This window comes from Capra hircus, chromosome 26 (genome assembly GCF_001704415.2).
Source record: "Capra hircus breed San Clemente chromosome 26, ASM170441v1, whole genome shotgun sequence".
Taxonomy (NCBI): domain Eukaryota; kingdom Metazoa; phylum Chordata; class Mammalia; order Artiodactyla; family Bovidae; genus Capra; species Capra hircus.
Window position 1 is genome coordinate 29,536,199 of NC_030833.1, and position 15,276 is coordinate 29,551,474.

Genomic DNA, 15,276 nt, shown 5'->3' on the forward strand with positions numbered 1-15,276 from the left:
GACATCAGAAAATATCCTTGCAGCCCTAAGTTTAGGTGCAGAGAAGGGGTTATTAAGACCTCTAAACCTAACACCAAGGGAGTTGCTAAGGCACTATGTATGACCTTGGTTCAAATTCTGTTACAGTTCAACTTCTGTTACAAATGCTGTTGGAGACACATCAACCTTATCTTTCCCAAGTACAGAAAAATAGTATTGTGATATTGATGAACTTTTCAGGTTATCACTGTGGATTAAAGTCAAGATTCTGATTATTTCTTTAACACCTCTTTTTCTACACAACATAATACAGAGAGATATGCTGTGTTAGGTGTCATTCAGCAACCAAAATGAGAAAGTCAGAATAGCACCCACACAGTAGTTGTAAGAGTAAGCATTTTACCATTCTTCTACAAATTGAGTATATTAGATTATTATAGATTATTATTACTAGAGTAGATTATTGTGCAAGTTGCTCTCTCTCCCACTCCTTCTATGGGCAGCATATACTTTCCCATCTCCTCACTTGACCTTGTAACTTACTTTGGTTAACGGAATATCAGCAGGTACCATACAACCAATGACTGAAAGGAATCTGAACCAGTGGTCTTGCTCTCTTGTGCCTCTACTATAGCTATGAGGACAGCTCAGCCTGGGAAGTCACTGTCTCTTCAGTCTCAGTCTCAGAAAAATATGTGAAACAGTCCTGAGTGAGCAGCCAAATCCAGAGAAACCCAACAAAATTCAGCCTATGTCATCCAATGTTCAGCAAACCCACATGTTCTTGAGAATAAATATCTATCATTATACTGCCGTGACATATTGTGGGGTTTTATCACTCAGCAATAGCCAATTGATACAATGATACTGAGGCAACTTCATTTCCTAATAATTCAAATCATTAGAAAATGTGTATATAAATCTGGACAGTAATTCTCCACTCTGGTCCATTTGGCCAGCAAAGAAATATGCCATCATATTCCACTGTTTCTCTGAGCCTCAAGGATGAAATACAGTGTAGGTCTCAAGTCAGACTGCCAGGATTTGATCTCAGGCTTCTTGCTAAGCAGAGTGACTTTGCACAAGTTACTTAACCTCTCTGGAATCAGTTTCCTTATCCAAATATGGGAGCAACAATAGTACTGAATCTATCTTACAGAATTATTGGGGGGATTAAATTAAACAATAGTATATGTAAAGAATTTAGAATAGTAGTAAACACTAAACTAGTAAAACTAGTAAACACTAAATAAATACATATTAGCTATTCATGGCTGATCATATTTTTCAAAAACAAAGAAAAATAAATAAACAAAACCCTCCCATTTCTACCGTGTTTATCCTATAATTGACACAGACAGAATCAGGTCACAAGCCTGGGAATAGGAAAACAAGTGTACCTGAAAGGAGAGCCAAATCTCAGAAAGAAGAAAGAAATCAAGAAGAAATTCCAACTCAGTTCTGTGACTTTTGCTCCTCTGCTCCTCATCCCCACCCTGGCCACGTAAAAAGGCAATCCAGGAACGACGGTGGTAGTGCCCCAGAGAACAAATCACATTCTTAGTTCAACATTACTCTCAGTATCTAGTCCACTGTTGCTATCTCTGAGTCTTCTATAAAATGTTCTAGCTTAGTTTCAATCAGACTTCGGAAAACTAAAGGAAATTATACAACGATAATTCCCTCGGCACAAGGTGAATCTAGAATTCTAGTTGAAGTGGTAAGATCAGGTGGACCCTTCCCATAGAGATGGTCTCCCTCCTCCACTGCTGATGTTAGGATGATGAATTTGATTTATTAAGAAGGCAGTTTTCTTTATAGTGACCAAGACTGTTAAACATTGGCAAATATTTTCTACTTCATCCACAATGAATTCTTATCATAAACATTTAGAAAGCACTTCCACGCTATATTAAAATATTGCTAGAAAGCACATGGTATCTCAAATATTTTAATACCACAAAGATTATTTTTTCTTTATTCATTCTTTTTGTAAGTTGTAATGCCATTTACTACAAGTAATTTTATCTATACATGATCAAGATCTTACATCATGTCTCATCTCCCTCTAGAAAGGGAAAAAAATTAACTGCTTCCTTCTTTAAGGATTTAAACAATACATAAATAATATAGAATATAAGTAGTCTCCTTTGAAAGTTCACTTTCTAATTTAGCAATAAAAATTTTCTGGCAATCATTCAAAGTAGAATTTTTACTCCACATTTAATAATTCACTTCTAGTAACTTACTACATCTATCACAAACATGAATCAAGAAAATGAACACAAAGAATTATCATTAATTTGTAATTTCATACTCCAATGCCTATATAAGAGTATTCAGAAAAGAAACTGAAGGCTAATTTAAATTGAAAACAGGTAAGAATCCACTTGCCAATGCAAGTGACACAGCAGATGCGAGCTTGATCCCTAGGCCAAGCAGATCCCCTGGAGTAGGAAATGGCAACCCATTCCAGTCTTCTTTCCTGGAAAATTTCATGGACAGAAAAGACTGGTGGGCTGAAGTCCATGGGGTCGCAAAGAGTTGCTGAGCATGCATGCAAGAGATATTAATATACAGAAACTCTGACAAACTAAGAACTAGCTTCAAATGTTATCCAACCAGCTGGTAATCAATCTCACTGATTTAAAGAAAAGTCCACCACAGTGAAAAATCTGAATACTTATTTTAAAATGCAATTTCTTGTTTTTAGATATATATGGTTCTCAAGCAAATAAAAGTTCCTGAATCATATCAACTCATCCAGTATTATCTCTACAGTAACATTATTAAGACAAGTTATACAGGAGATCATGATAGTTTTTTAAGAAGTTTATCTCAAAAATGAGATGTCTCCAAAGCATTCCAAGTGTTAACAGCCACAAATGTGGCTGATCCCATCTGTACTTTCAGCCTGAGCATCTAACTAGAACAGCATCTATGGTAGCCAGTCTCAAAAGGTCCTGGCCCCCAGAAATTTCCCTCTCTCTCTTCATGCATGCTACTCTTTTTGTCTACAGGGAGAGATTATTTTCCCTCCCTCTGACTCTGGGCCAGCCTTTACTGTCTCTGACCAATAGCAACATTCTCAACTTCCAAACCTAGGACTTAAGAAAACTGGCTGGCTTCTTTCTTATCTCCTGGAATGCTCCCCTTCTTAGAACCCAGACACCATGCTTTAAGGAAATCCAAAAGAAGGCCATGTGGAGAAAGGAGGACAAGAAGGCCTTATTGCTAGCTGAACTCACAGACAGTGGCTGGCCGTGAGAAACTGGCCATTTTGGGCCAGCCATGAGAGATTGTGGCCATTTTGAACATTCCAGCCAACACTAGGCAAAACAGAAAATGCACCAATCAACAAAAGATTTATGTTTGTTACACAGCAAGTTAACCTTTACACTGTTTCACTTATCTATCAATAAAAAAACTATTTTATACATCCTGAAATTATTTCATCCATGTGTCAAATTTTCCTAGTTCTAAGATCCTGAGAACAGTTTATCCTGTCCATTTAAAAATAAATTTCAAATCCATCCCTCAACTTGTCATATAAATAGATAAAATACAGAAGGAGAGACAGATATATAGTACAGATATTCAAAGATAAAGTTTAAGTCTAGACCATGTATGAATTATGGTCAAATCTGAATCGGTCTCACTGATAAGGTTTTATTATAAAAATTAATCAAATTACTATATCAATACAGTAATGAGCAAAATTCATAAAAGAGAATATCCATTTCATGCTATTTTAAACAAAATTTTATATTTTCTTAAACTGCAGAAATCAGGGCATCCTATACAAAAATTGTCATTCACACCTCAGAATTGAGGGAAAGGATAAAGACAAAATAAAGCCAAATACTATATAAAAATTTCAATATGATTAAAAGGATAGTCTTTTCCATGTGTACTGTGCATTAATTACCAGGTGCAAGCACAAATAAAGTATCTTCCTATCTCAAATGACTAAGTAAACAAACATAACAGGGTAAATGGGACCAAAGGCAGGTTGCGACTTAAATTCATAATAAGACTGTTACTGAGGTGAAAAGGGCTTCCCTGGTGGCTCAGACGGTAAAGGATCCACCTGCAATGCAGGAGACCTGGGTTCAATCCCTGGGTTGAGAAGATCCCCTGGAGAAGGAAATGGCAACCCACTTCAGAATTCTTGCCTGGAGAATCCCCATGGACAGAGGAGCCTGGCGGGCTATAATCCAAGGGGTCTCAAAGAATCAGATACAACTGAGCAACTAAGCACAGCACTGAGCTGAAAAAGAATGCCAAATCTTTAACTCTCCATTCTGTTGCAGTTATTAAGGTGTCATTCTTGGTGACCCTTTTCCAGCTGGCCTTCTCGCAAACAGCAGCCATAACAGCAGGCAAGGTCAAAAATGAAAGTAACTAAAATTGAAGAAAAATTGGTTTCTCCTTATGGAAACTGACTCAACATTTAATAATGTGTGGTGTCCCAAAAGCTTCAAACTACTCATGGTCATCTCTAGCTCCAACTTTAACTCAATCAGGAGACCATTACCAAAACAACTCACTGGTACAAAGCAGAGATCAATTGGTTGAAAATGTTCCTAGGCTGAGGTCTATCAGGGAGTAAAGAAGATGATCTCATAAGGTCCCTTTATGATCTGTTAAAACCACATTATTCCATAAATCTGACATGTGTCAAGATTAGGATTGAGTCAACCTCTAAGCAGAAAAACAAAAATAAGCAGCTGTCACTTTTCTTACTTAAATCTAGAAGCTGGCTGTACACACAAAGCAACTTCATCTCACTTCTGAAGTCCAAAACAATTCTGAAGCCTCTTAATATTTTAGAATTTCAACAGTGGGCAGAAACTCAAGAACTTTCTTCAGGTCTAATAGTATTTTGTTAAAGATACACTTGAACTTTAGTTAGGCATTTTAGAACGCACTAATACAAAATAAATAAAGTTACAGTAAATTTGACCAGACTCTTAAATTATATTCTTGTAAATGCAGCAGTTTAAAGCCTAAATTCAATTAGGTTAGTGTCCATGGTTTGTTTAGATTTGTTTTGGTATCTAAGGCCAAGGAGACAAAACAACAACTATCTAACAAAAGAAATAAAGATTTGGAGTGACAGGTTACAATTACTTCTGAAAAAGCAAACAGACTGTAAAATAATATCAATGGTCCCTATGGACACCAGTTAAGACAGAAAGAAGTCTATGCATCCCATCATTCTTAAGCTGTAACCACAAAGTCTGGTTTTACATCTGGGATATACAAATGAAGCATCAGATTAAATGCATCAAACAGCTATACACATTTGCTAAACATACACATATCAAAAATAGAAAAGCATGATACAAAGTTAAAGAACTAGACTCCAAAGGATTGAAACACACCCACAAAATTCAAGTTCATACTGTGCTTCAACCCAAAAGTCCTAAGTAACTACTAACCCTGACATTTCCTATTATTCTCCACCATCTGCATTCCCCCTTTTATCTCCTGAATTTCTCCAGTGATCTTATCACTTCTTATGGGTCTTTGGATGCTAATCTGCATAGCCTTTCCATTCCCAGAAAGTGATACTGCACCTGATCTCCACATTTTACTGTCTCTACGATATCGCATCGTTTTATTTTACACTATTAGATATTAATTTTGCCCCTAATCTCCTGTACCTAGGTTTCCCTAACCAGTGAACCTCTTCTGTCTTCTTTCAAACTAGAGGATGTATACCCTTTCCTGATACCTGTAACTCTGGCATCTATTCAACCTCTTCCCTTTCCCAAAGACTGTCATCACAGCGCGAGATCCCCGTCCCCAGTCCTTTCCTTCCTAAGTAAGGCCTAGTTCTTTCCAGAGTTTGCCAACATTAGTTTGTTTGGCCAAGCTGGGGTTGTACCCTGAAGGCTATCTCTCCCACCTCACTCTACAAGACTGTAAGTCTCCCACCAGTCCTCTTTCTGCTCTACCTTAGATCCATCCACATCCAGCCTTGCCCGTTTTTCCCACCCTCCTCCCACTCCCAGTATCTTTCCTCCCACTGTCCAGCGTTCCCCTTCCCTACTACTGAATGCACCTCTTCTCCAGGGCCTCACCCGTAACCCTCACACCGGCAAGGCCCTGCCAGCGGCCTCACGGCGTCTCTCCTCCTGGCCTCCTCAGCTCTTCAGTAACTGTCCCTAAGCCCATTACTCTCCAGGGCCCCGCGCGCCCCAGAGACCCCCTCCCCGATTAAGCTCCCGCTGTCACTTGGCCTCTCATCCACAAGATGGCGGAGCTGCTGCCCCCACCCCCGGGTCCTCTCCGCAACCCCTCCTACCTCCCAGAAGCTCCCGTCCCGTCCCTCCAGCCGCCCCCGCCGCCGGCCTCGGCCCAGGGTCTCGCTGCGCCCTCCTCCAACGGGCAGGCAGCCCAGGCCCGAGCCTCAGAGACGCCGCCAACGCACCGCCTGCACAGTTCCCCGGCCTGCACCTTCTCCTCACCATAAACTTGAGCGCTTTTTCTTGCAGCACCGCCTCGGCCGGGTCCATAATCGCCAGGGGCCACTGGGTCTGCACTCCGCCGGGGCCGCCCCCTTGATGCCAGGCCGCAGCCAACGCAGCGCCCGGATCCCGCCTCCTCTTCCTTTCCTCCGCCCTCTTACCTCTCAGGCACTTGCAGGGGGGCCAGGGAAGACAAGGTGTCCTTTGCGCATGCGTGTTGCCCGCTGGCTCACGGGATTTGTGGTTCTGGAGCTTCCTGAAGCAAAAAAGTGACACCACACTACGAACTGCAACTCCCGCGGTTCACTGCGGTAGGGTCGCGGTGTCTCCCAAGCCAAATCTAGACAACTGACCGTCAAGTAGAGAAGATCAGCGTATGGGAATCGTAGTTTGCGGCCTCTAGAGCTGAGAAACGGGAGGGGCATCGGTGTCTCCGTGGTTACCGAGCGACGCCAGTGGCGACTTGCCTGGCAATTGATATCAAGATGGCGACCGGCGCCTCACCTGTAGCCCAAATACTGGAAAAAGCTGTGAGAGGACAGAGACGCTAGGGCCTCCCTAACTGTTGTTATAGAGAACTGGACGCCCCCCAAATTCCTATGTCTGGCGTCTGAAGGACGGATTTCGACTGGGACGCTGGGCCTATGGGCACCTAGTAGTAGCTTCATGCTGAAATGCAGAGTTTCAAGGTCTTTCTAAGTCATCGCGCCACACTTCCACCTTATTCTAACCCACTATAAGTCAGGGTCTAATAGCACTCGACTCAGAATATTCTCGGGTGTTTAGCACTCAGAAACCATGGCCGGCTACTGCTAACCCTGAGATGTAAGCCCTGCATTCAGGGTTAAATGGGTACTTCCAAAAGGTCTTTAATGGTGGGATATAATGGCCATCCAGCAAATAAAGCATGTAGTATTTAGTTTGGCCTTAAAGGGGACTGTACGAATTTATTTTGGAAATCAGCTTACCGTAAAATGCGAAAACACTAGGGTTGTGCTAAAAGTGACAGGCTTGTACAAAATACCTGAGTTTATAAAATAGGGAAATAGCTTTCCGTTTATAGGGAAATCTTCCACGGTATATTTTATTCATTTGTTCATTCAACAAACAGCACATATAACCATGTGCAGATAATTGTGCCCAAGAGATGGGGATTCAGTAGTGAACACAATAGTCCTGCTCTCATGGAACTTACATTTCTAGTATGTCGATGCTTTGTCCTACTCATCTCTATGTTCTCAGAACTCAGCACATTACCTAATATATAATAAAGTTAATTAAAAGTTACACTCTTTAATTTTGTTTTTCTAAGGGACTTCCCTGGTGGTCCAGTGGCTAAGACTCCCTACTCCCAGTGCATTGAGCCCAGTTTCCATCCCTGGTCAGGGAACTAGATCCTAAATGCCCCAACTAAGAGTTCACATGCTGTAACCAAAATCAAAGATTCCAGGTGCTGCAACTAAGACCCAGTGCAGGCAAATAAATGAATAAATTTTTAAAAAAAATTTAAGTTCTACTACTACTACTATTGCAAAATGAAGACTCAAAATTCATTCATGTGAAAACTACCTGCAACTTTTCATAGGCAGTATGTGATATGGTTGCCAAAAAAGCTAAAGTTTAAAAGTTAGGCAGCTTGAAGAGAGTAGTGTTTGGGGAGCACACCTGGGGCACTTTGTTCAATTATGGGCACCATGTTCTGTAAACATCTTATGCAGGAGCACAGCCAAGGACAAGATAACCGAAAGAGAAAATATTGATAAATGACTAGTCTGAAAAAAGAGCACTCAAGAATAACATGGCAAATAAATTCAAGTATTTTAAAATATTGAAAGGCATATGTATATAGCTCTATAGGGTAAAGTAGGAGCACTGGATGGGATAATAATAGTGATGGTGGTGATGATGATAACAGTTGTCACTTTATTAGCTCTTTGTGACTAGGTATCTCATATAGGTATCTCATATTCATAATTTATAATATAGAGTAACTTTGTAAAGCAGGTATTATTATCCCTAATTTACAGATGAAGTAAGTGAGACTGAGCAGATAAGTAACTTGATCAAGTCACCCAGCAAATTACATCATCAGGATTCTAACCCCATCTGCTTGACTGCAAGGCCTGTGCTATTTTCACTGAACTACACTGTAATGACACAAGACTCAGATTCATGCTTTCTAGTAATCAGAGCTGTCTTGACAAAGGAAACATAGAGGCAGGGTGACCATGTTGTCTGAAAATATAGAGGCAGGATTGTCTAGGAGAGTTCAGTTTGGGTGGGAGGTTAACATCCTTTACTGTAAAATTCTGTTGATAAGTCATTTATTTTACTTTAGGTGTTAGTTACTCAGTTGTGTCTGACTCTTTTATGACCCCATGGACTGTAGCCTGCCAGGCTCCTCTGTCCGTGGAATTCTCCAGCAAGAATACTGGAGTGGGCAGCCATTCTCTTCTTCAGGTGATCTTTCCAAGCTAGAGATTGAACTCCAGGTCTTCTGCATTGCAGGCAGATTCTTTACCATCTGAGCCACCAGGGAAGCCCTTGTTATCCATAGAGTATGAAAATATTGCCCAATGAGATTGGCATTCTTTTGGTTTGTATGGTTTTTGCAAAATAGATATTGTTTTCTGTGTTAAATTTTAAATTCACAAAGGTAATATTGTTATGTGTCTCATTGTGTTTCTTTTTTTTTTTTCATTGTGTTTCATACTTTCTTCACCTAGTACCTGTGGTTTTACAATCTATTTACATTGTTATGTACATCAAACATGATGCTTCTAACTGAATAGTCTAATGGTGTGTATTCCCCACATTCTACCCATTCACTCTCCTAGCAAAGACTCCAGTTCCCAGGACTTCCCTGGTGGTCCAGTGGCTAAAGCTCCATGCTCCTAATGCAGCGGGTCTGGGTTTGATCCCTGGTCAAGGAACTGGATCCCACATGCCACAACTAAAGAATTTACATGCTTCAACTAAGACCCAGTGCAGCTAAATAAATAAAAAGACTTCAGTTCCCAATAACACTGCAGTGATCAACTTCCTACATTCTTCCGTGAATGAGAATATATTTGGGAATACACACCTAAGACCGTATTTGCTGGTTCATAGGCTATTAAGGACATTTAATTGGGCTGCTGCTACTGCTGTTAAGTCACGTCAGTCGTGTCCAACTCTGTGCAGCCCTATAGACAGCAGCCCACCAGGCTCCTGTCCCTGGGATTCTCCAGGAAAGAATACTAGAGTGGGTTGCCATTTTCTTCTCCAGTGCATGAAAGTGAAAAGTGAAAGTGAGGTCGTTCAGTCGTGTCCGACTCTTCGCGACCCCATGGACTGTAGCCTACCAGGCTCCTCCATCCATGGGATTTCCCAGGCAAGAGTACTGGAGTGGGTTGCAATTGCCTTCTCCATTAATTGGGCCAAATTGCAGTACAGAAACACTAGGACAGTGTACACCTCATCACACTACTCTGCCACACTCAGGGTTACCAAACTACCAGCTCCCCTTTTATTTTGCCAGTCTGTGTATTTTACTTTGGGCAACCTCCAACCCACAAGGATCATGCCCTTCATTAAACTACTCTGCCCCCCTCTAACCCTCTGCAGTCTGTACTTACAACACATAGCAGGACAGAGCTAGAAATATTCTACACATGTCTGTGCTTTCTGTTCATCCCATTGCCATTGCTCTCTCAATCCTAATTGCAAATAAGAGTCATTTGAGGAACTTTATAAAAAAATAATGGTACCCAAGCTTTACCCTTAATTTAATAAGTCTGTGGATGTGGAGAGCTGACTCATTGGAAAAGACCCTGATGCTGGGAAAAATTGAGGGTGGGAGAAGAAGGGGACAACAAAGGATGAGATGGTTGGATGGCATCACTGACACAATGGACATGGGTTTGGGTGGACTCCGGGAGTTGGTGATGGACAGGGAGGCATGGTGTGCTGCAGTTCATGGGGTAGCAAAGAGTCGGACACAACTGAGCGGCTGAACTGAACTGAAGCCCTTGGCAATGGTAATTTTGGAAGGTCCCCAGGTGATTCTAATCTTCAGCCAGATTTGAGATGTTGCCTTGGAGGCTAGATGCCCAGTGCTTCTTGCTGACCTCTGCTATCCAGATTCCCCTCTAAGCCTACCTTGCCTTCCAAAATCTAGAATTACTCAACAATTCCCCACCCCACCCCCCATCACCACCACAATCCTCTGTTTCCCAAGGTTCCTCTGTCCATGGGATTCTTCAGGCAAGAATACTAGAATCAGTTGTCATTTCCTTCTCCAAGGGATCTTTCCCAACCAGGAATCAAACCCAGGTCTCCTGCATTGCAGGCAGATTCTTTACCAACTGAGCTACAAGGGAATCCCTAAGAACAGCCAATCAGTGCTCAAAGCTGAATGGAAGCAAAGTGATCGACTGATTAAATATCCATCAACTATTTGAGTGTCTGATAGGCTTAATCCTAGGTCAAGAGGTCCTGTGGAGGTGGGAAGGTTATTTGTATTTCAGTTGGTAGGAAAGATACTGTTTAGCTGGGAGCTAAATAAAGAATGTCCCCTTCCTGTCTCCACCATCGTCTTACTGCCTTGTCCTCATAAAAGATCAACAGTCAGTTCTCTATTTAGGAAAGTTTGCTAACCCCACTGAGGCTATATGCTTTTGAGCCTAAGTAGAAGGAATCATTAACACTGTGGGTTCCCTCAACAGACACACCCACTGCCACAGGCCAAAGCCATTCTTTTCTGGATAGAGCAGTCAATCCCTTTCAGGGCAGCTCTGTGGAGTGGGGATGGGGTGGGGTGATGGTAAAGCTGCTAAAAAGAGCATTTCAGGCAAAGTTGCATTTTTTTTAATTTTTATTCATTATTTATTTTTGGCCGTGCTGGGTCTTCCTTGCTGTGCACAGGCTTTCTCTAGCTGTGGTAAGTAGGGGCTATTCTTTGTTGTGATGCTCCGGCTTCTCATTGCAGTGACTTTTCTTGTTGTGGAGCAGGGGCTGTAGCCTCAGTAGCTGTGGCACATGAGCTCCGTAGTTTCGGCTCCCCGTCTACAACACAGGCACAATAGTTACAATACGTGGGCTTAGTTGCTCCAAAGCATGTGGGATCTTCCTGGACCAGGGATCAAACCCATGTCTCCTGCACTGGCAGGCGGATTCTTTATCACTGAGCCACCAGGGAAGCCCTGGCAGCTGGATTTTTAACCACTGGACCACCCGGGAAGTCTCAAGTTGTATGTGATGGTGCAGTCTGAGAGCCAAAACAAGATTAGGGTGGCTTTAGAAGAAGGGTGGCACTAGATGAGAGCGCAGAAGACAATAACATGGGGCTCTATAGGCGAACCATTATTCAGCCTACAGACACTGTCAGGAGAACTGGCCGACATTCCTTCTAACTGGGGTCAGTGCCTGTGCCTTACCAACTATAAAATATCCTGACTTTCACTCCAGGTTAGATGCCAGATTAAGGAATTTGGACTTTATTGTGAGGGCTGCAAGAAACTACTGAATATATATATTTTTTAAGCAGGGCTGCAGCATGGCCTGATTTGTAATTTTAGAAAATCTCTTGCAGCTGGAGACTGGGAAAAGGATTATGAGGTGGCTGAAATCTTCCTGGGAGGAATGATGGAGGTCTGATGAGGGAGGTGATGAAAAAAGAAAGCAGATAGATTCCAGGGATGTTGAACAGATAGAATCTGTAGGACATGGTGATTAATTAGCTATGTCATGGATGATGTTAAAAGAATATATCAAAGATGACTTCTAGGCACCTGGTTCAGGAAACAGGATGAATGAGGAGTGCTATTTTTTGAGACAGGGAACAGAAAAGAAGGAACAGGTAGTGGAAAGATACTCAGTTTTTACAGGTTTTTTTTTTTTTTTTTGACAGATTGCTTCAAGATACCTGTGAGACTTCTACATGGATTCAGACATCAAAGAGGCAGTTGGATATTCAGAACTGAAGCTGAAGAGAAAGTCCTGGACTATAGATAGGGATCTTCAACATATGGGTGGCAATTGAAGGAAAGGATGAAGTCATGCAGGAAAACTGCAAGCAGTGTGAAGAACCGCAGGTCTAGGATGAAATTCTGAAGAACGTTAAGATTTACAGGATGAGCAGAAGAGCCAGCAAAAGGAGCCCAGGAAGTGACCAGAGAGACAGGAGGAAAACCTGGCAAGTGTGGCTCGTGGGGGGAGGCAGATGCCATGCTGCAGTGAGTTGAAGAGGAAAGGTGAGGAAATGGAGACTGCTGAGTCTCTTACGAGATATATGGCTATCCAGGGATGAAGAGAAGAGATAGCACTGGGGTTAGAGGTAGAAATAGGAGGGTCTAAGAAGACGGGTGGGTCATGGTGGAGAGGTCTGACAGAACGCCGTCCACTGGAGAAGGGAATGGCAAACCACTTCAGTATTCTTGCCTTGAGAACCCCATGAACAGTATGAAAAGGCAAAATGATAGGATACTGAAAGAGGAACTCCCCAGGTCAGTAGGTGCCCAATATGCTACTGGAGATCAGTGGAGAAATAACTCCAGAAAGAATGAAGGGATGGAGCCAAAGCAAAAACAATACCCAGCGGTGGATGTGACTGGTGATAGAAATAAGGTCCAAAGCTGTAAAGAGCAATATTGCATAGGAACCTGGAATGTTAGGTCCATGAATCAAGGCAAATGGGAAGTGGTCAAACAGGAGATGGCAAGAGTAAACATCGACATTCTAGGAATCAGCAAACTAAAACGGACTGGAATGGGTGAATTTAACTCAGATGGCCATTGTATCTACTACTGTGGGCATGAATCCCTTAGAAGAAATGGAGTAGCCATCATGGTCAACAAAAGAATCTGAAATGCAGTACTTGGGTGCAGTCTCAAAAACGACAGAATGATCTCTGTTCATTTCCAAGGCAAATCATTCAATATCACGGTATCCAAGTCTATGCCCCTACCAGTAACGCTGAAGGAGCTGAAGTTGAAAGGTTCTATGAAGACCTACTCTCCGGGCGCTGGGCGGAGAGGAGCTGTGTGTCAATCAGTCTGGCCAATCGCGCGTCTCTTCCTCCTCCCGCGCGGCCCGGCCTCTGAAACGGCGCAGCGGCTAGCGCGCTCTTTGTGCTGTCTGGGGATGGCTGAGGGAGGTCCCGTGCAGGGTGTGGAGTGGGTGTCTGACAGCTGAATTTCTTCCGGGTTCTGATGGGGAATTGAATAATGCTCCCTTTCCGCGTCAAGGCACCTCTCAGCTCCACCTCAGGTTTTGGGTGTCTGGAGGGCTCGTGTGGGCTGTCTGTAGTGGCTGGAGGGGAGGGAGGGCTCCTCTGGTATTTTACCCTGTAAAGTCGATGGCCTTTGAGAAACTTCAGTCTCTCCTTTTCACGGTCTCTTCGCTGTTTAATTGAAAACGATGCAGACAGGAGTAAACTTACCTGTGCTTGTGCTCCTTATTCCTCACCCCTGGGGGTCGTTAGTTTTAGGCACACAGCTTCTAGGATTTAGGGTAGTGTAACAGGTCTGATTATGTTTATTAAGTGGGATAGTAGTGGGAAATAGGAGAATGTGATCCATAATCAAGAGGAAGAGTAATCAATAGATAAAGGCATAAGATGAACTCAATTTAAACACGGACAAGCACTTTAAAGAAGTTATAAATATATATTTTTAAATGTTAAAATATTGGGCTTCCCTTGTGGCTCAGCTGGTAAAGAATCCGCCTGCAATACGGGAGACCTGGGTTCAATCGCTGGGTTGGGAAGATCCCCTGGAGAAGGGACCGGCTACCCACTCCAGTATTCTGGCCTGGAGAACGCCATGGACTGTATAGACCATGGGGTCAAAGAGTTGGACACGACTGAGCGATTTTCACTTCACTATGAAGACCTACAAGACCTTTTAGAACTAACACCCAAAAAAGATGTCCTTTTCATTATAGGGGACTGGAATGCAAAAGTAGGAAGTCAAGAAACACCTGGGATAACAGGCAAATTTGGCCTTGGAATGTGGAATGAAGCAGGGCAAGGACTAATAGAGTTTTGCCAAGAGAACGCACTGGCCATAGCAAATACTGTCTTCCAACAACACAAGAGAAGACTCTACTCATAGACATCACCAGATGGTCAACACCGATATGAGACTGATTATATTCTTTGCAGCCAAAGATGGAGAAGCTCTATACAATCAGCAAAAACAAGACCGGGAGCTGACTGTGGCTCAGATCATGAACTCCTTATTGCCAAATTCAGACTTAAATTGAAGAAAGTAGGGAAAACCACTAGACCATTCAGGTATGACCTAAATCAAATCCCTTATGATTATACAGTAGAAGTGAGAAATAGATTTAAGTGACTAGATCTGATAGATAGAGTGCCTGTTGAACTATGGACGGAGGTTTGTGACATTGTACCAGGAGACAGGGATCAAGACCATCCCCATGGAAAAGAAATGCAAAAATGCAAAATGGCTGTCTGGGAGTCCTTGCAAATAGCTGAGAAAAGAAGAGAAGTGAAAAGCAAAGGAGAAAAGGAAAGATATAAATAAGCATCTGAATGCAGAGTTCCAGAGAAGATCAAGGAGAGATAAGAAAGCCTTCCTCAGCGATCAATGCAAAGAAATAGAGGAAAACAACAGAATGGAAAAGACTAGAGATCTCTTCAAGAAAATTAGAGATACCAAGGGAACATTTCATGCAAAGATGGGCTCGATAAAGGACAGAAATGGTATGGACCTAACAGAAGCAGAAGATATTAAGAAGAGGTGGCAAGAATACACTGAAGAACTGTACAAAAAAGATCTTCATGACCAAGATAATCACAATGGTGTGATCACTCATC

At 42.4% G+C, this 15,276-nt stretch overlaps 1 protein-coding gene across 4 annotated transcripts in view; it reads right to left on the reverse strand.

Annotated features, from left to right (window-relative positions):
• The window catches only part of BTRC (beta-transducin repeat containing E3 ubiquitin protein ligase), a 182,628-nt gene extending 175,989 nt beyond the window's left edge, over positions 1-6,639 (reverse strand). For 3 of the 4 annotated variants that reach the window (XM_018041148.1, XM_018041147.1, XM_018041146.1), the window contains exon 1: positions 6,456-6,619. In XM_018041148.1, the coding sequence (XP_017896637.1) occupies positions 6,456-6,503 (48 nt within the window). In that variant the 5' untranslated portion in view covers positions 6,504-6,619. Of the gene's footprint in view, positions 1-6,455 lie in introns of all 4 variants that reach the window. The other variant, XM_018041149.1, reaches the window with a different exon arrangement.